Source organism: Physeter macrocephalus, chromosome 12, assembly GCF_002837175.3.
Source record: "Physeter macrocephalus isolate SW-GA chromosome 12, ASM283717v5, whole genome shotgun sequence".
Lineage (NCBI taxonomy): Eukaryota > Metazoa > Chordata > Mammalia > Artiodactyla > Physeteridae > Physeter > Physeter macrocephalus.
Genome location: NC_041225.1, coordinates 78,168,420 through 78,190,777, shown reverse-complemented (window position 1 = coordinate 78,190,777; position 22,358 = coordinate 78,168,420). Strand labels below are relative to the sequence as shown.

Here is a 22,358-nt window from a genome sequence, read left to right as displayed (position 1 = left end):
GACAAAGGATTAATCTCTAAAATATATAAACAGCTCATGCAGCTCAATATTAAAAAAACAAACAACCCAATCAAAAAATGGTCAGAAGACCTAAATAGGCATTTCTCCTAAGAAGACATACCAATGGCCAAGAATCACATGAAAAGCTGCTCAACATCACTAATTATTAGAGAAATGCAAATCAAAACTACAATGAGGTATCACCTCACACCAGTTAGAATGGGCATCATCAGAAAATCTACAAACAACAAATGCTGGAGAGGGTGTGGAGAAGAGGGAACCCTCTTGCACTGTTGGTGGAAATATAAATTGATACAGCCACTATGGAGAACAGTATGGAGGTTCCTTAAAAATCTAAAAAATGAATAACCATATAATCCAGCGATCCCACTACTGGGCATATACCCAGAGAAAACCGTAATTCAAAAAGACGCATGCACCCCAATGTTCATTGCAGCACTATTTACAATAGCCAGGTCATGGAAGCAACCTAAATGCCCATCAACAGACGAATGGATAAAGAAGTAGTGGTACATGTATACAGTGGAATGTTACTCAGCCATAAAAAGGAACGAAATTGGGTCATTTGTTGAGACGTGGATATATCTAGAGACTGTCATACGGGGTGAAGTAAGTCAGAAAGAGAAAAACAAATATCGTATATTAACACATGTATGTGGAACCTAGAAAAATGGTACAGATGAACCAGTTTGCAGGCCAGAAGTTGAGACACAGATGTAGAGAACAGACGTATGGATACCAAGTGGGGAAAGCCGTGGGGCGGGGGGGATGGTGGTGTGATGAATTGGGCAATTGGGATTGACATTTATACACTGATGTATATAAAACTGATGACTAATAGGAACCTGCTGTATAAAAAAATAAAATTAAATTTAAAAATTTAAAAAAAAAGAAAAATCACTTTGTGTACTCAAGTATAGGATAATTATCGAAAATAGTTAGGCCACACATCTTTGAGTTCAGATATTAATATAGCTTATGGTCAGATTAGCACTAACTTATACACACTTTATGTTCAGCCCCCTGGTTTCTTGTTTAGGAATTATTATTGAGCACAGGTAAAACACAGATTGTAACATCCTGTCATTGCTTGCAAAGGTCTTTCTCATGTAAAATTTTCATATGCTACATTTTAAAGTAGGGTTTTGTGTTTCTTTGTATAATTTTCTTTTACTATAATAACTTTTTCAACATATTTCTCTATTTAATCAATTGAATGTATTCAATAAGAAATAAAAATTTTAAATAATAAAATAATTAATGCTAATATTTATCAAGTGCCTAGTATACTAGGCATGTACTCAGTACTTTAAATGTTTTAATTAAGTTAATTCTCACAACATTATGAGGTGGATTCTACTATTAGTCCCATTTTATAGACAAGAAAACAGACACAGAGATTAAGTAACTTCCCCACAATCACACAGCTTGTGAGGTGTACATCTGGAATTCAATCCCTAACAGTCTGGCTCTGGACCAGGGTTCTCAACCTCAGAGCTACTGACATGTTGGGCCAGATAATTCTTTGTTTTGGAGGTGCCATCCAGTGCACTGTAGGATTAAACATTAGCAACATACTTGGACACTACCTAGTAGATGCTAGTAGCTCCCCCCACCCTCAGTCATGACAATCAAGTAACATCTCCAGACATTGCCAAATGTCTCCTTGGTGGAGGAGAATGGTAAAATCACCTCCAGTTGAGAAGCACTGCTCCAGAGAAACCCCTACAGAACACTGCCTCTCTAAAAACCACAATATAGAAATATGGAAAGCAGGAAAATAAGAAAATTAAAATCATCTATAATTACACTATCTAGAGATGATAATATTACTCATACTTTTTAAGCTTCCCGGGTGCTCCTCCCCAATTACATTCCTATCCGTCTACCTACTCTCACAGTCCTAAATTTTATGTTAATTGTTCCCTTGTCTTTATGGTTTCCCTGTATGTGGCTACATCCCTAAATAACATGATATTTAGTTTTACTTATTTCTAAACTTCATATAAACAAAAACATAGTGCATTCTTTGTGTTACATGCTTTTTTCATTCAATACTATGTTTTGGAAATATATCCATGCTGATGTGTATAGGTGTAAGTTTATTCATTTCCATTGCCTATTGTATTCCACTGGATGAATATCATAATTTATTCATCTACTCTACTGTTGATGGACATTTAGGTGGTTTCTAGCTTTTTCTATTACAAACAGTGCTGTTATGAACATTTTTCTACATATCCCTAGGGTATATACGCAAGAATAGAATTTCTGGTGATAGGCAATGCACATCTTAAATTTTAATAAATAATTCCAAATTTTTCCCAAAGTAGTTTTACCAATTTATATTTCCACTAGCGAAGTGTAAGAGATTCCAAGTGTTAGATTGCTCTACAATCTAACACTTAGATTTAACATTTGTGTTTCAACTTTTTTGCCATTCCTAGTATCTGTGAAATAGTTTCTTGTTGAGATTCTAATTTGCACTTGCCTAATTAATAATAAGGCTAAACATATGTTCATATGTTTCTGGTTATTTATGTTTCTTCTTTCTAGAAACGCCTATTCCTATCTTTCACTCATTTTTATTGGGTTCTTTGCCTTTTCTCACTGATTTGGAGGAGCTCTTTACATATTCTGGAACGAATCCTTTGTTAAGTAACTTCTCCCTGCTTGTTGCTTGTCTTGTCCCTGTCTTTATGGTTGTTAAAGAGAAATTCAACCACATTAAAGATAAGAATGTACCACCTTTTCCTTTATGGTATGTTTTTTATGTCTTGTTTAAGATGTCCCTCCCTCCTCCCAGTGTTATACAGATATTCTTCTGTTATTAAAGCTTTTGCCTTTCACATTTATGTCTAATCCATTTACCTAGTTCATTCCTTAGAGAAACCAGGTCATTTATTCTATATAATGCTCCATATTCTGGGTTTGGTTGATAGATTGCTCATTTAAATTGTTCTTCTGTCCCTTGTTATTTCCTATACACTAGCATTTTAATCCATTTTCTTGCTTAAAGTGCAGCTTTCTAGGCAGTTTTTTACATCATATCATGAGGTACATAAATATTTGGTTGCCCCAAGTTTTAGTGATGCTATAATTGACCAACAGATTCAGACGGTATCTGATTCCTCCACTTAAAATTCCCCATCAAACTTTTACTTGGTGGTTTTAAAATACATTGGTGAACGCTGCCTAACAATTTTTTCATGGGGGATTCAAAAATAGGGATTTTCTAAGTCTACATTTCACCTGTATTTATTACTTGCAATTCTTCTGTAAAAAAATTTGTCCTTCATCAACTATTTGGTTTTCATGAAAGGAAGTTTATAAAAGGTAGGATAAATGCTTGATTCTTTCCTTTTATTTATCAATGTTCAGAGCAGAGATCAGCAAACATTTTCCATAAAGGGCCAGAGAATAAATATTTTAGGCTTTGCAGACAATGTGGTCTCTGTCACAACGATTCAACTCTGTCATTATAGCAAATAAGCAACCATAGACAATGCTTGAATGAATAAGGATGTCTATGTTCCAATAAAACTTTATTTATGAATACTGAAAATTTGAATTTCATGTAATCTTCACATTATGAAATATTCTTCTTTTGATTTTATTTCCAGCTATTTAAAATGTAAAAACTCTTCTTGGCTCTCAGGCTTTACAACAATAGGAGGTGGACTGGATTGGGGCCATAAGCCATAGCCTGCCAACCCCTTCTTTAGAGTTATGAACTGGTGCCCTAGCAACCTCCACACATCCAATGAGAGAGAGAGTGTGTGTGTGTGTGTGTGTGTGTATGTGTGTGTTAAAAATCTTTAAGAACCTGTGGATTTTTAGATGCTTGATGCACTCCAATCCCCTGTAGTCATTATCAGTTCTGACTCGCCAATCGTTTCCCTTCATGTCAGTTCCTTTCTCCTTTTGGTATGACCCAATTAGCCTTTGGCAGCTGCCTTACTTTTATGGTGCCACACGTACCTGACTCATATATTCCCTGCCTTAGACTTGGAATCTACTATTTCTCTAGAGTTATAGTTTTTAGACTTTTTCAGTGAATACAAATACATATTTTTAAAAGGAAAAAAAACCATGAGTTTTAACTGATATTTCCAATTTTAAATTAGGATGAAGAGGGGTTTATTTCATTTATTTGTGTTTTTATTTTCCTTGTAGTTCTTTTTTCTTATGTTAAAAATCTTGGCCCCTAAAGATTAACTTTTGTTTTTGTTTTAACTAAACATCAGTTCACTGAAACTGCTTTCACTTAGTCACCAATGACCTATGACCTGCCAAACCCAATGGACAAATCAGTACCTAACTCATCACAGATCTCTATACTATTTAACACTCTTGACTTTGCTTTTTATCTTGAAACATTTAACTTCCATCATATCACACTCAACTAGTTCTTCTACCTGTTATTTCATCTCCTTCTATAATTTTTTACTTGCCTCTAGCCTTTTCTTCTTTAAATTCTATATATTATCCCTTGACATTTTTATCAACTCTAAGGAATCAGCAGCAGAAAGACATTAATTGGTATCTTCAGCGCAGGCTTCATCCAAAGCTTCACACTGATACATCCTGTTCCTGCAAGCCACTGACAGACTAAGATAGCTGTCCCTTCTATGAAGTTCCACAGCATCCTTTGCTTCTCCTATCACCAGAAAGATCACTCTTTATTATCCCTTCTGATTTAATTGTCTCTCCCATAGACTGTTTCTTTTTTTTTAACATTTTTATTGGAGTATAATTGCTTTACAATCGTGTTAGTTTCTGCTTTATAACAAAGTGAACCAGTTATACATATACATATGTCCCCATATCTCTTCCCTCTAGACTATGTTTCTTAAAGGCATTATTCATGTCCATTTTGCTCACCATCTTATCATTAACAGCAGGCATGGAATTCTGTGGTCAATATTTGTCAAATAACATAGGTACAAATGAATGAATAAATATCTCTTTGACTAGATAATATCTGTTAAAAGAAAAATTTCCAAACAAAATATATTGACATAACAAGCTTTTATTCAATGATTCATGAAGTGAGCAACATCCAATCTAGTAGATAGAAAGGAGCTCTGAATTGCTGTACAAAGGAAGAGATTTTATAGACCAAAGTGAGCAGGAACAGGGAAGTTATACTGGGCATTTGCTGATTGGTTAAAGCAGGGTTACTTTCCTTATATGTTGCAAAGGAAGTCTTAGGTAACTTGTGCTGAGCAGGCAGGCACTGATTCATTGACCTAGACCTTCCTTTTCTAGAACAGCCAAGCACAGAAGCTTAGTTAAGTTTAGGTTGGCTGACATGGGGCTTAGCATGAATGACTCCATCTTGGACCTAACCTGGTTACTTTCATATATCTGAAACATAACATATCTAAAACCAAACTCATTGTTTTATCCTCCAGCCCCAAACTTGATCCTTCTCTTATATGGTTATTTATATGATTCTTGATTTCCTACAACCCACCTACAGCTAATCAAACCAATCATCAAGTTCTGTTGATTGCTCCTAAATATTTCTAGAATCTAGCCCCATTGTAATTCAGATCCTAATTATCTGCACCTGGAATACTGCTTCCTAACTGATATCGTTATCTTTAGTCTATCCCCACCACTGCCACCACTACCTCAAATATAGCCTCCACAAAGCTACAAGAGTGATCTACCTATAATTCCCCTGCCTAAAACCCCATAGGATAAAGGCCAAGCTCCTTATTATGGTATATAAGACTCTCCATTACCCAACCTATGTCCTCCTCTCCAATTTCATCTCCTAACTACTCTCCACCTGAGAGCCTTGAGTCATATATCCCTAATACCTGTTATATCACTTGGCATACTAGAGGTGTCAATATGTCAATAAATATTAATTGAACCAAAGTAGACCTACTAGAACTATTTAGGTATCTTAACATTATTTTTTCCAATATTTTATTATGAAAAATTTCAAATATACAGAAATGTTGTAAGACTTTGACAATAAACATACACAAACCTACTACCTAGATTCTACAGTTAATGTTTCATAGTAATTGCTTTATCATACATCTATCCATCAACCCGTCCTTCTATCAACCATCTTATATTTTGATACATTTCAAAGTAAGTTTCAGACATCTGTACACTTCACCCCTTTAAGCCACTTTAGCATGCATATCATTAACTGAAGTTTAATGTTTATTTACAATCCTTCCCCTCCCCCTATAAAATATACGATTAAATGCACAAATCTTAAGTGTTCCATTACATAAGTGTGTGTATATATATATATATATTATATGTAACATATATTATATTATTACAGATTATCTATCTACCTATCTATTTCCATCAATCCCCAGAGGAATTTTAGCCAAACAATTTTCTTAAAGTTCATATTCTGCTCAGGCCTAAAGATAGTTTACAGTTAAAGTAAGGAGTGACACTATTTTTAATTACTGCTTATTTTAACCATGACCTAGCCTTAGGCTCATCAGAATATGGACTTTAATTCTAAGAAAAATTCTTTGGGTAAAATCCTCTGCGGAATATATACAGAAATCCAGATGTAAAGTTCTCTGATGCTTTGAATTAGCTTGCTGTCAAACCTTAATTACTAGAGTAGATGCATTTTTCTCTAATAGTATATATATTACTGCCTCTTTACAACTTTTCAAGAAAAAGTTTGTCCTTCATATTTCCCTGTTCACATTCTCTTTTGTCGAAAAACATGAAAAGAGAATTATGTTACCATGTCTTAATTTGAAATAACTACCATCTGAAGAAAAATTAATATTAGTCTTCAAGAAAACAAAAAATGCTCTGGCATTTTTCCCCTGCAATAAGAAAATATTAATTCGTCCTCACTTTTACAACTTATAAACCACCTTCACAGTGATCTTATTAACCTCAGGTGCCCTGCAATTTAGTAGACTGTTCTCTGATGGATGTGGTACACTTTAAGAAGATTCTTGCCCACTTTCTCCAGAACTATTTTGAAAAACATATTTAAACAGATCTTAACTGAGTTACAATTAAGAGTCAGCCACAATGAAGAAAAAACAAATTAGAAAAAGTCATGAATAGTTAAAATGGTAAATTTTATGTATATTTCACCACAATTTAAAAAACAAAAGGAAAAAAAATGAAACCACTAGGGGTCTAGCTAGCTCCAGAGAAGATTCTGGCAGGGATTTCTGCTAATGACAAAAACTGAGGGAAAGAATGTGAGTTCTCTGTTAAACTTTAATCAACACATTTTAAAGAAGCTACCTTGGGCTGCATGTTGGAATGAGTTTCTAGGTATGGAGCATACCTCTTGTTCCCTACCACTGACTCTGGTCATGGACAAGTAGGTAACAAATCATGAAGTTTTACATCTAATTTGTTAGATTGGCATACTGTCTGGAAATTTTGGAAATGGTAGAAACCCATTCTTTTTAATGTGGAATTATGACAGATACAGCAATTTGCTGCTTATATTGCTCTTTCTGTCCTTAGAATCACCCAGGAGGGTTGAGCCTAGCCAGAAGAGAGAAGTACAGATAGAATAGAGTGTATATATGTATACAAATAGATATATCCCCAATATTTACAAATTGATAATTATCCACATTAATAAAGAGCACCTATATAACTGGAGTAAAAGTATGTAATTTCTAAAAATGTGATAAAAAGTATCAATTTTTGTGTTCACTGATCCTTCTATCACAAAGTGTATTAATCTACTTGATGGATGACAACAGCCTCAAATATTTGTTAGATGAAACAAGTGATAAACTATTCTCATACTTGTTTCCTCCAAAGAATGATTTTTTAAATATTTTTAAATGTATCAACATATCGCCTAAAGAGGTGAGTTACATAAAACATTAGTTAAAAAAACAAAAGTGTGAACACAGCCATAACACAGTGATCAGTTTTCATAGATATAAACCAATTTATCTCATCTACTTTTTTGAAAGATTTGAGGAAATTCCCAAAATTATTTCATAAACAATATCTAAAGTAAAATTACACAAAGCAAAAATCAATTAAAAGTTGCAAAGAAAGAGAGGTTGTTGAATATCTGGGCTGTATTACTCAAATTAAAATTGAGTTTAGCTCTGAATTTGGGGAGTCTAAGGCAAAAAAGGGAAATAGGCATACTCTGGGAGGCAAATGGTATAATAGAAATAATACAGGATTTATAAACAAAATATCTCAGTTCCAGTTTTATTCCACTGCTTCCTCACTGCCACACAACTTCCTTTTAATTGAGATAGAGTTGATATACAATATTATATAAGTTTCAGGTGCACAACACAGTGATTCACAATTTTTAAAGATTATACTCTTGGGACTTCCCTGGTGGCTCAGTGGTCAAGAATCTACCTGCCAATGCAGGGGACATGGGTTCGAGCCCTGTCCAGGAAGATCCCACATGCTGTGGAGTAACTAAGCCCATGTGCCACAACTACTGAGCCTGTGCTCTAGAGCCTGCAAGCCACAACTACTGAGCCCATGTGCCACAACTACTGAAGCCTGTGCACCTAGAGCCCATGCTCTGCAACAAGAGAAGCGACCGCAATGAGAAGCCCATGCACCACAACAAAGAGTAGCCCCCACTCTCTGCAACTAGAGAAAGCCTGTGCACAGCAACAAAGACCCTACACAGCCAAAAATAAATAAATAAATTTATTTTAAAAAAGATTATACTCTATTTATAGTTACTATAAAATACTGGCTATATTCCCTGTGTTGTACAATATATCCTTGCAGCTTATTTTATACATAATAGTTTGTACCCCTATATTGCCCCTCCCTCCATTCCCTTTCCCCACTGGTAACCACTGGTTTGTTCTCTATATCCATGAGTCTACTTTTTTGTTATAGTTTGTTGCATTTTTTAGATTCCATACATAAGTGATATCATACAGTATTTGTCTTTCTCTCTGACTTATTTCACTTAGCATAATACCCTCCAAGTCCATCCATGTTGCTGCAAATGGCAAAATTTCATTCTCTGTTATGGCTGAGTAGTATTCCATTGTATATACCGCATCTTATTTACCAATTCATCTGTTGATGGACACTTAAGGTTGCTTCCATATCTTCACTATTGTAAATAATGCTGCTATGAACATTGGAGTACAGGTATCCTTTTGAATTTGTTTTCGTTTTCTTCAGATATATATACCCAAGAGTAGGATTGCTGGATCATATGGTAGTTCTATTTTTAGTTTTTTCAGCAACCTCCATAATGTTTTCCACAGTGGCTGCACCAATTTGAATTTCCACCAACAGTGTACAGGGTCCCCTTTTCTCTACATCCTCACCAACATTTCTTATTTGTGGTCCTTTAATGATAGCCATTCTGAAAGATGAGAGGTAATATCTCATAGTGGCTTTGATTTTCATTTCTGTGATGCTTAGTGATGTTGAGCATCTTTTCGGGTGCCTTTTGGCCATCTGTATGTCTTCTTTGGAAAAATGTCTATTCAGGTCTTCTGCCCATTTTTTATGGGTTGTTTGCTTTGATAATGAGTTGTAAGAGCTGTACATATATTTTGGATATTAACCCTTTATCGGTCATATCATTTGCAAATATTTTCTCCCATTCCATAGGCTATCTTCTCTTTTTGTCAATGGTTTCCTTTGCTGTGCAAAAGCTTTTAAGTTTAATTGGGTCCTATTTGTTTATTTTTCCTTTTGTTTCTTTGCCTTAGGAGACAGATCCAAAAAAAATATTGCTACAATTTATGTCAAAGAGTGTTCTGCCTATGTTTTCTCCTAGGAGTTTTATGGATTCCAGTCTTAAATTTAGGTCTTTATTCTGTTTTGAGTTTATTTTTGTATATGGTGTGAGAAAAATGTTCTAATTTCATTCTTTTACATGTAGCTTTCCCAGCACCACTTATTGAAGCGACTGTCTTTTCTCCATTGCATATTCTTGCCTCTTTTGTTGTAGATTAATTGACTGTAATGTGTGGGTTTATTTCTGAGCTCTTTATTCTGTTCCACTGATCTGTTTCTGTGCCAGTACCATACTTTTTTTTTTCATTTTTTAATTGAAGTATAGTTGAAGTACAATACTATAAAAGTTACAGGTGTACAATATAGTGATTCTCAATTTTTAAAGGTTATATATATTCCAGGATTCCATGATCATCAGCAACCTCACTGTTACTGGCAGCACATTCAATCTCTTAATAAATAAATAGCAATGGTGATGAATTTGGATTGCTGTGAGTACACACTGTTTTGATTACTGTAGCTTTGTAGTAGAGCCTGAAGTCAGGGAGAGTGATACCTCCAACTCTGTTCTTTCTCAAGATTGTTTTGGATATTTAGGGTCTTTTGTGTTTCCATATAAATTTTTAAATTATTTGTTTTAGTTCTGTGAAAAATGCCACTGGCAATTTGATAGGGATTGCACTGAACTGCAGACTGCCTTGGGTAGTAAATGAGGTCATTTTAACAATATTAATTCTTCCAATCCTGAAAAAGGCATACCTTTTTCTTATTAAGGTATAGTTGATGTATAATATGTTTCAGGTGTACAACATAGTGATTCACAATTTTTAATGGTTATATTCCATTTATAGTTATTATAAAATATTGGCTATATTTCCTATGTTGTACAATGTATTCTTGTAGCTTATTTTATACATAGTAGTTTTTACCTCTTAATCCCTTACGCCTATCTTGCCCCACCCCCTTCCCTCTCCCTATTGATAACCACTAGTTTGTTCTCTATGTCTATGAGTCTGGAAAATGGTATATCTTTCCATCTGTTTGTGTTTTATTCAATTTCTTTCATCAGTGTCTTACAGTTTTCCAAGTACAGGACTTTTACCTCCTTAGGTAAGTTTATTCCTAGGTTTTTTCTTTTTCTTTTTTCTTTTTTTTTTTTTTTTCTATAAATGGGATGTTTCCTTAATTTCTCTTTCTGATATTTTGTTGTTAGAGTATAGAAATGCAACAGATTTTTGTGTATTAATTTTGTATCCTGCAACTTTACCAAATTTACTGATGAGCTCTAGTAATTTTTTGGTAGCATCTTAAGGATTTTCTAGGTATAGTATCATGTCATCTGCAAACAGTGACAATTTTACTTCTTCCTTTCCAACTTGGATTCTTTTTATTTCTTTTTCTTGTCTAGTTGCTGTGGCTAGGACTTCTAATACTATGTTGAATGAAACTGGCAAGAGTGGGCATCCTTGTCTTGTTCCTAATCTTAGAGAAAATACTTTCAGCTTTTCACCATTGTCTTTTTATTTCTTTTTCTTGTCTAGTTGCTGTGGCTAGGACTTCTAATACTATGTTGAATGAAACTGGCAAGAGTGGGCATCCTTGTCTTGTTCCTAATCTTAGAGAAAATACTTTCAGCTTTTCACCATTGAGTAAGATGTCAGCTGTGGGCTTATCATATATGACCTATATTATGTTGAGGTATATTCCCTCTATACCCACTTCTATCATAAATGAATGTTGAATTTTGTCAAAAGCTTTTTCTGCATCTATTGAGATGATCATATGGTTTTTACTCTTCAGTTTGTTAATGTGATGTATCACATTGATTGATTTGTGGATACTGAACCATCTTTGCATTCCTGGGATAAATCCCACTTGATCCTGGTGTATGATCCTTTCAATGTATTGTTGAATTCAGTTTGCTAGTATTTTGTTGAGGATTTTTGCATCTATGTTCATCAGTGATATCGGCCTATAGTTTCCTCTTTTTGTGTAGTATCTTTGTCTGGTTTTGGTATCAGGATGATGCTGGCCTCATAGAATGAGTTCAGAAGCGTTCTTTCCTCAGCAATTTTTCAAAATAGTTTAGAACGATAGGTATTAACTCTTCTCTTAATGTTTGGTAGAATTCACCTGTGACGACATCTGGTCCTGGATGTTTTGTTTATTGGGAGTTTTTTTTTTCCTTATTATTATCAATATTACTGATTCAATTTCATTACTGATAACTGGTCTATTCATATTTTCTATTTGTTCCTGGTTCAGTCTTGGGAGATTGTACCTTTCTAGGAATTTGTCCATTTCTTCTAGGTTGTCCATTTTATAAGCAAATAGTTGTTCATATTAATCTCTTATGATCCTTTGTATTTCTGTGGTGTTGGTTGCAATTTTCCTTTTTCATTTCTGATTTTATTGATTTGGGCTCTCTCCCTTTTTCTCTCAATGAGCCTAGCTAAATGTTTATCAATTCTATTTATCTTTTTACAGAATGATCTCTTAGGTTCATTGATTTTTCTATTGTTTTTTAGTCTCTATTTCATGTATTTCTGCTTTGATCTTTATAATTTCTTTTCTTCTACTAACTGCGTTTTGTTTGGTTTTTTTTCTAGTTACTTTAGGTGTAAGGCTAGGTTTATATGAAATTTTTCTTGTTTTCTGCAGTAAGCTTGCATCACTATAAATTTCCCTCTTAGAACTGTTTTTGTTGCATCCCATAGATTTTGGATTGTTGTACTTTCATTTTCATTTGTCTCCAGGTATTTTTTTAATTTACTCTTTGATTTCTTCAGTGATCCATTGGTTGTTTGGTAGCATATTGCTAGCCTCCACATGTCTGTGTATTTGTATTTTTTCCTTGTAGTTGATTCCTAGTCTCATAGTGTTGTGGTCGGAAAATTTGCTTAATGTGATTTCAAGTTTCCTAAATTTACCAAGGCTTGTTTTGTGGCTTAGCCTGCGATCCATCCTGGAGCATGTCCCATGTGCACTTGAAAAGAATGTATATTCTGCTGCTTTTGGGTGGAACGTTATATATATATCAATTAAGTCCATCTGCTTTAAATGTGTCATTTAAGGTCACTGGTTCCTTATTGATTTTCTGTTTGCACAATCTATTGATGTAGATGGGGTGTTAAAGTCCCCTACTATTATTGTGTTACTGTTCATTTCTAGCTTTATGTCTGTTAATATTTGCTTTATGTATTTAGGTGCTCCTATGTTAGGTGCATATTTACTTACAATTGTTACATCTTCTTGTGTAACAGTCTTTGTCTTAAAGTCTATTTTGTCTGATATATTTATTTCTACCCTGGCTTTCTTTTGATCGCCATTTGTATAGGATAACCTTTTTCCATCCTCTCACTTTCAGTCTGTGTGTGTCTTTAGATCTGAAGTGAGTCTCTGGTAGGTGGCACATATATAGGTCTTGTTTGTATCCATTCAGCCACTCTGTCTTTTGATTGGGGTATTTAGCCTATTTATAATTAAAGTAATTATCTATATATACATTCTTACTGCCACTTTGTTAATTGGTTTTGGGTTGTTTTAGTCTTTTCTCTTTCTTCCTTTCTTCTTCTTTGTTCTATTTTCTTGTGATTTGATGACTATCTTTAGTGTTATGCTTGGATTCCTTTCTCTTTTTTTGTGTATTTATTATAGATTTCTGGTTTGTGGTTACCAGGTTTATATATAGCAATCTTTATATATACATGTGTTTAAGTTGTTGATCTCTTAATTTCAAACACATTTTAACAACCCTGCATTTGTACTCTCCTCCTCTCACAATTACTTTTTGTGATGCTACATTTTACATTGAATTGTTTTGTGTATCCATTAACTGCTTATTGTGGATATAGATGATTTCACTATTTTTGTTTTTTAACTTTCCTACTACCTTGTACATGGTTGATTTTCTACTTTTACTGTATGTTTGCCTTTACCGATGAGCTTTTTCCTTTTCGTAATTTTCATGTTTCTTTGGCCTTTTCTTTTTCACTTTAACATATCTTGTAAAGCTGGTTTGGTGGTGCTGAACTCTTTTAGCTTTTGTGTGTCTGTAAAACTTTTGATCTCACCATCAAATCTGAATGAGAGCCTTGCCAGATAGAGTATTCTTGGTTGTAAGCTTTTCCTTTTCATCACTTTAAATATATCATGCCACTCCCTTCTGGCCTGAAGAATTTCTGCTGAAAAGTCAGCTGACAGCTTTATGGGAGTTCCTTTGCATGTAACTTGTTGCTTTTCCCTTGCTGCTTTTAATATTTTGTCTTTATCTTTAATTTTTGACATATTAATTACAATGTATCTTGGTGTGTGTTGATCCTGTTTAGGACTCTGTTTCCAGGACTTGGATATCTGTTTCCTTTCCCAGGTTACGGAAATTTTCAGCTATAATGTCTTCAAATATGTTCTCGGACCCTTTCACTCTTCTCCTTCTGGGACCCCTATAATTCAAATGTTAGTATGCTTAATGTTGCCCAGAGATCTCTTAAACTGTCCTCATTTCTTTTCATTCTTTTTTTCTTGTTTTCTGTTCAGCATCATTGGTTTCCACTATCCTGTCCTCCAGCTCACTGACCTGTTCCTCTGTATCATTTAGTCTACCATTGATTCCTTCTAGTGTATTTTTCATTTCACTATTGTATTCTTCATCTCTGTTTGGTTGGTCTTTATATTTTCCAACTCTAATCAACTTCTCACTCTGTGTGTCCATTTTTCTCCCAAGTTATTTGATCACCTTTACAATCATTATACTGAACTTTTTCTCAGGGAGATTGCCTATCTCCACTTAGTTCTTCTTTTGGGGTTTTATCTTGTTTCATTATTTGGAACACGTTCCTCTATTGCCCCATTTTGCCTAACTTGCTGTTTTATTTCTATGTATATGGTAGGCTGGTTACATTTCCTGTCCTTGAAGAAGTGCCTTTCTGTAGGAGATGTCCTATGCATCCCAGCAGTGCACTTCCCTCTTGTCACCAGAGCTATATGCTCTAGGGGTGTCCCCTACATGAGCTGTGTGGCCCCTTCTATTGTAGTGGGCTGACTAATGTGGGTGGTCTGGTAGGCTTGGTTGGTCCCTGGTCCAGTTGGTTGCCAAGCCCTGCCTTGTGTGGAAGCTGCCAACTGCTGGTTGGCAGGGCTCTGTCACAAGGCAGCTGGCTATGAAACCCTAGGGGGCCCCAGGGTGAGTACTGGCTCACTGGAGGCTGGAGTCTGGGTCCAGAAAATCCTGGGGCTGGTGCCCACCCACCAGTGGATGAAACCAGGTCCTGGAGCTAATGCCAGCCCATGCTGAGCCAAATCCTGGGGTCTGGCTGCAGGGCCCAGGGGTCCCAGAGCTGGTGTCAGACTGCTGGTGGGTGCGGCCTGTTCCTGACACAGCTGGCTGCAGTGTCCGGGGTGTCTAGAAACTTGTGTTGACCTGCTGGTGGGCGGAGCTGGGGGCTGGTGCTGCCCTGCTGGTGGGCAGGCTGGTTCCACAGGCTGCCTGGCTGTTGTTGCCCTGGGGCTGGCGTTCGCATGCTGATGGATGAGGCTGGTTCCCAGGATCTCTGGCTGCAAGGCCCGGGGGGGTTCCCCGGTTTAGTGCCTACAAGATGGTGTGTGGGGCTGAGTCCTGGGCCTTGGTGGGCAAGGCCATGTCCAGGAGCAGCTGTGGGCTCAGAGGGTCTTAAGTTAGCCTGTCTGCTGGTAGGTGGGGCTGTGTCCCCACCCAGTTAATTGCCTGGCCTGAAGCGTCACAGTACTTACTGGTGCCTACATGCTGTTGGGCAGAGGCCAGGCTGGGTCCTGAGGTTAATAAGCTAGAGGGAGAATTCCAAAATGGCGCTTGCCAGCACCAGTGTCCATGTGGTAGAATAAGTTCCCCAAAATGGCTGCCACCAGTTTCTGTGTCCCCAGGGTGACCTCTAGTTGCCTCTTGCTTCTCTGGAAGACTCTGTAAGATCACCAGGTTGGTCTGATCCAGGCTCCTTTCAAATAACTGCTTCTGCCCTAGTTGGGGCTTGTCTTCCCGGCACAGGCTCCTCGGGCTAGGGAGCCCGATATGGGGCTCAGAGCTCTCAGTCCTTTAGGAAGAACATCTGCAATTGTAATTATCCTCCTGTTTGTGGGTTGCCCACCTGGAGGTATGGAACTTGACTATACCGCAACTCCATTCCTCCCGCCCATCTCGTGGTAGTTCCTCCTTTATATCTTTAGTTGTAGAAGATCTTTCCTGGTAGGTTCTGGTCTTTTTCATCAATCGTTTTTCTGTAAATAGTTGTAATTTTGGTGTGCCCATGAGAGGAGGTAAGCTCAGGGCCTTTCTCTTCTGCCATCTTGGCTGATCTCCCCCCTGCCACACACTTCTTTATATCTATTCCCTAATTTGTAAAATGAAAATAGTTATACTTACTAACATCACAGGATTGATATGTTAAATTAGGTAATGCGAAAGGATTTTATTAACTCCAAAACACTGCTCATTATTTTAAAGTATGCAAATAGTAAATTCTTCTGGGTAGAAACATTTTTCTAGCACTGGATTTCACACTCAAAAACTGTGTTAGAAAACTGAAAAACAAACTAAACATGTCTTCACGTAGGGTTTTGAAAAAGACAAAAATCCTATTCACATGATGTTTTTATTATAAATCTTCTATAAATGCTGCGGGAATTACATTGAATAATAATTCAGTGAAGACAATTCTGTGGAAAGGTGAGATGACATGTTCTAATAAGTACATTCCTTTCTGATTGTTTACTTAACACAGAAGTAGTTGGAAAGTTAGTTAGCTTATCTACAAACTTGTCTCTCATAAGTACCAGAAGCCTCAAGCTAGCCTTTGGCAAGTGCTAGACTGTAGTCAGTGAGATTTCATTTTCTAGAAAGAACATCAAGCACCACAACTCTGGAATGCTGATTAAGAAGAAATTGCAATATGATACCAAATATGTGAAAAGGAAAGTTAATATTCAACAGTGAAACTTGAATAACTTGACAACTTTATCAGGAAAGCTTCTCCTGTTGTGTAGAGGTGAATTATGGCATCTGTTAAATGACAGGAATGGGCAATCATAGGAGTTAATCATAAAACAGCCTGTGGAACACATGTTGTTAGGCATAAAAAAGTGGGGAAAGTACTAGAGAGGGAAATAAGAACTTAATTCTAATCCCAACTCTGCCACTAAGTGAGTGACTTTGGACAAAACACTTATCCCACATGAGCCTCAGTTACCTCAACTGTAAAATGAAAGAATTTCAGATTAGAAAACTTCAAGGTTTCTTCTGTCTCTAAAATAGTATACTTCTGGGATTTAATTACTGTTGAGCCAAATCAGAAATTTTATGAGAGACCATCAGTAACACAGGGGAAACCTAATATTAAATAATGAGATGATCATTTAGTGTATTAAAAAAGGGTATTTATATTAATTAAATGAGCAACATGTCAAAATCTACTTTGCAGCAAAGCAAACCTTAACTTGTCTGTAGAATTTGCTTACAAAAGTCTGTGTACGTTTCAAAGAAAGTGACCTGGTATCACCCAACATTAGGTAACAGCAGTAGGGTGTGGCTCAGAATATGTACTTAACTATATGTAGAAATCAAATGAGGGCCTGGGGAAAACCCTTTTGTTGAAGTAAATTATTACAAGAATTAACATGTAGCATTCAGTCAAGGGTAAGCACAATTTCAGCACGTAATAAAATGAAGATCGGCCTCTGTTGAAACCACCACTTCCGGTTACCAAACAAAATCACTTCCTCCCAAACTAGGAAAGAAACAAAGCAAAACTACCAATTCTAGAGTGTTTATCCAGAAGCCTAAAATTTCATAAACTTTGGTACAATAATTCTATTTCTACAGCTCTATACCAAGGAAATAGTCTAAACACAGAAAAAACTTCATGCCTAAGAATGTCTATCATAGGGTTATTTATAAAAAAGAAGAAATTGGGAACAATATAAATTTAACCAAAAAAAGGAATGGTTAAGTAAAGCTATAGTAATTAATATAATAAAATTTAGCCACTGAAAACAAAGACTTTGTGTGAGCATTGAGAAGTGTTTAAAGTAAGGCTAAAAAACTCAAAAGCCAAATACATTAAGTCTCCTACACACGAACCTTCAAGTTGCAAACTTTCAAAGATGCGAACGTGTGTTTGCATGTCCAATCACGTAAGTTAGTTCACATGTCTGGTGTACATTGTCACGTTCGTGTATCCTCTACAAGTGGTTGTGCTTTTGTGTACTTTATTGTACAGTATTGTATAGAGTACAGTAGTACAGTATCTTTATTTCAAGCCCAGGATGTCCAGAAGCAAGCCTTAAAGGAGTGGTGACATAGCTGGTATTGCTAAGAAGCGCCAGGCAATAACAATGGAATCTGCTGTGCAACAGGAGGAGTTTACTAATGAGGACCTGATGGAATTGGAGCCCCAGGTAAAGGACAAAGAGAGACAAGAGGAAGAAGAAGTAACTGAAGATCCGAAGAGATTCACAACACAGGAAATGGCAAGGGGATTTTCTTTGAGGAGGCACTGTTAGTTTTTGAGGCACAGGACGGAAACATAGAACAGTACACAAAGGTTGCAGCAGCCGTTCAAAATGCAATCCAGTGCTACCGTGTCATCTGTGACAAGAAAAAAAGAGCTACTACCCAGACATCACTGGATCGTTTATTCAAGAGGGTAGATATAATTGAATTCAGCAAGGAACAAGAACCTATGCCATCAACGTCAGTCATGAGTGAAATCGCAGCTTGCCCTCCATCTCCTATTGCTGACGATCCTTCAGCTCTACCATCTCCCACCTCCTCTCCCTCCACCAGTCAATAACTCTTCTTGCCTGTTCACTTGATGCCAGCCCCTGTATGCCAGCTGTTGTACTGTACTACTGTACTTTTCAGGGTACTGTACTGTAAGATTAAAATGTTTTATTTTTTGTGTTTATTCTTTATGTATTATTTGTGTGAAAAGTATTATAAACCTATTACGGTACAGTACTGTATAGCCAAGTGTGTTAATTGGGTACCTAGGCTAACTTTGTTGGACTTACAAACAAATTGGGCTTAAGAACTCACTCTCAGAACGGAACTCGTTTGTATTCAGGGGACTTACTGTATGTACAGAACTGCACATACAATATGCTTTCAGCTGTGTTTAAAAAAATAAGTAAAACATATATGTGGAAAAAAGTGACGGGAAGCAAATACACATTAAACCATAGTTTTATATGACTGGTGGGACTGTGGGTAAATTTTAGTACATTTCTGTGTTTCAAATTTTATTTAATGAATATACTTTATCTTTAATAATGATTATATAATTAAGTATACAAAATACATTATTGCATTACTCATTAAAATATTCCTCTAAGGTAAATAGGGTACAAGTTAAGGTTATTTAGCATGGAATACACAGTCATGGAAACCTTGGAAATGTCTAGAAGTAAGTCTTTTAAAAATAAAATGGATTTTAAAGGAAATCCTTCAAAGGAAAAAAAAATTTTAAGTCCAAGGAGATCACTGAAAAATTAATTTTATGATTTTTACTTTTTTAAATGTAAGTCCTAACGTAAGACAGGCTTTAAGGCCTGGATAGAAGGCACCAAAGAACATCAAGAATATGGCTGAACCAGATGACACTTATTGGGTATGCAAAGTCTGGCCTTCCAGCAACGATTATAACCAGATATTAGGAAAATAAAGTAATTTACCTAGGATCTCTGCCAGTCAGTGTACAAGACCAAAAGCTAAATCCAGGTTTCTTGACCATCCTAGTGGTATAGAAAATAGACTTTGTATGGTAGCTTATAAACCAAGAGATGGAACTTAATACTTTTAAAATATCAGTGCTTACGTTTTTTGTTTTTAAATTAAAAGCTACCTAAAACCCCTGAACTTGCCAGCACACACACACAAGCCTCAGGCAATATTAAATTACTCATTCTTCTTGTTACTTGTTTTTCCAGGTTGTTGTGTGTGTCTGTGTGTCTGTGTGTGTGTGTGTGTGTGTGTGTGTGTATGTGTGTGTGTAAATCAGGATCCACAGGCACATGCATACATACAAGTTTCCCTTACCTCCCAGCCCCACACCTGTTTTCTTTGAGATATGACTACTTAAAATAGAATAATGTAATGACTTTCTGAAAGGCTTCTCTTAGTAAAAAGAACTTTCAAGATATAGCGTAAGGAATAAAATTTTAAATAATTTTTAATAAGAGAAATGTCTCCAGTTATGATGTTAGTTTAAGTATTAACCATCATGCCTACTCTCTTTATCTTTCCCCTTTACCATGTCAACTCTAATTAGGTTATCTCCAAACTTTCAAAAATGTCCCCACTGTATTGTTTTTTCAAATAAAATTACTCACATTTAGTCTTACATTTAAACACTCTCCAACTTCAGAATTCTATCATAAAATCCTTTGTTTTTCTATACTTGATAGGGTTGGTGGGGAGATGTGAAAGACAAAAAGAATAAGAAATGGGAAATGGGGGCTTCCCTGGTGGCGCAGTGATTGCGCGTCTGCCTGCCGATGCAGGGGACACGGGTTCGCGCCCCGGTCTGGGAAGATCCCACATGCCGCGGAGCGGCTGGGCCCGTGAACCATGGCCCCTGAGCCTGCGCGTCCGGAGCCTGTGCTCCGCAACGGGAGAGGCCGCGGCAGAGGGAGTCCCGCATACCACAAAAAAAAAAAAAAAAAAAGTTAATTGCAATTGCCTAAAGAACCTTCAGAAAACTCTGAGGTCAGAAATGGGAAATGGATGAGATTCTTGTTAGTATCTCTTTGTAGCTTCATACAGTTTTATAAAGGGCTTATAAAGACACGATCTTTTCTATGAACCATTATCCCAAGAGCCACTATTAAATACTCAGTAAAACATCAAAATTAAGAAATACATGCTTGGGACGTCCCTGGTGGCACAGTGCTTAAGAATCCACCTGCCAATGCAGGGGACACAGGTTCGATCCCTGGCCTGGGAAGATCCCACATGCTGTGGAGCAACTAAGCCCGTGAGCCACAACTACTGAGCCCACGTGCCACAACTACTGAAGCCCACGTGCCTAGAGCCCATGCTCCACAACAAGAGAAGCCACCGCAACGAGAAGCCTGCGCACCACATCGAAGAATAGCCCCCACTCACTGCAACTAGAGAAAGCCCACACACAGCAATGAAGACCCAACAGAGCCAAAAATAAATAAATAAATAAATAAATTTTAAAAAAAAGAAATATATGCTACTTGGAACCTTTTAGAACAGATAGTATTGTAAAATCAAATAGGTGGGGACTTTCCCAGTGGTCCAGTGGTAGAGAATCTGCCTTCCAATGCAGGGGATGTGGGTTCGATCCCTGGTCAGGGAACTAAGATCCCACATGCCATGGGGCAACTAAGCCAGTGTGCCACAACTACTGAGCTCACGCAACTCGACTAGAGCTCGCGGGCCACAAACTAGAGAACCCACGTGCTCTGGACCCCATGCACCACAACTACAGAGCCCACGCACCCTGGAGCCTGCACACCACAACTAGTGAAGAGGAAAAAAAACCTGCACACCACAACTAGAGAGAAGCTCGCGTGCCGCAAAGGAAGATCCTGCATGCCTCAACGAACATCCCATGTGCCGCAGCTAAGACCTGATGCAGGAAAAATAAATAAAATAAAAATAAATAAATCTTAAAAATAAAATCAAATAGGTGGAATCACAAATGAAGACCCACAGTTTGCAACATTTCAGATGCTTCCAAATTTCAACTAACATCTTATCCTTCCTTCTTTAATGTCTTATGCATCATATGTTATTTCTCTTCACTGATTTTTATAAACACTCTAGCAAAATTTTAAGAGTAAGATAAATACACAGTTCTCTTGTTTACACATATACAATTTATTTTAAACTTTTTATTTTGTTTCACTGTTTTTAAATACTTAAATTAAGAATATTAAAGATATAAATATTAAGTCAATTATTTTTTACTCTCTGCTTAAACATGATTTTAATTGTTTCTATTTGTTTACTTTCAGGAAATCGGAGATGGTGCTTCTCTCAGAATGGTTCACTTCGGTTTGGTATAAATACGAAACTTGTTTTTTATTTTTAAAAAACCCACATTTTTCACATCTAAACTTTTTCATGGCCTGAATTATATGAATTAAAAAGAGGAGAGATAATATGAATTAGTTAAAACATTTAAATTCAGAGTATTTTCAAAGTAAAGTTTTATTAGGTTCAAAAACATGCAACATAACAGCAAAGTCATCTTAACTAAAAGTCTTTAACTTACTTATTTCAATAATGTAAAATTTTTGAAGTTCCTTAAATTGTACATTATTAGGTGCTTCAAAAGTAGGATATTTAAACTTGGTTCTCCCAAGTATTTTAAACATCTCCTCTTGTGATATTGTTTATATTATTAATTTGCATGATGAATAAAGTATTTATTAAGCAAAAAGTTCAGCCCAGGCCCATTGTTGGAAGACAATTTTCCATGGGTCTCTTGAATTACTGATAATGAGGCACTGACTGCCCCTTGGAACACAGATACTATCTCCTTCTGGAGCAATATGCTTACAACCTGTTATAAAAGGTTTAAATTCCCTAAGCTCAGAGTTCCTACCCTTTA

General features: G+C 36.4%; 1 protein-coding gene across 1 annotated transcript in view; it reads left to right on the top strand.

Moving 5' to 3' along the window:
* WDPCP (WD repeat containing planar cell polarity effector) overlaps positions 1–21,836 on the top strand; it is a 460,096-nt gene extending 438,260 nt beyond the window's left edge. The window contains exon 18 of the mRNA XM_055088850.1: positions 21,760–21,836. Coding sequence (XP_054944825.1) covers positions 21,760–21,836 — 77 coding nt within the window. The remainder of the gene's footprint in view (positions 1–21,759) is intronic.
* Positions 21,837–22,358: the final 522 nt, after the last annotated feature.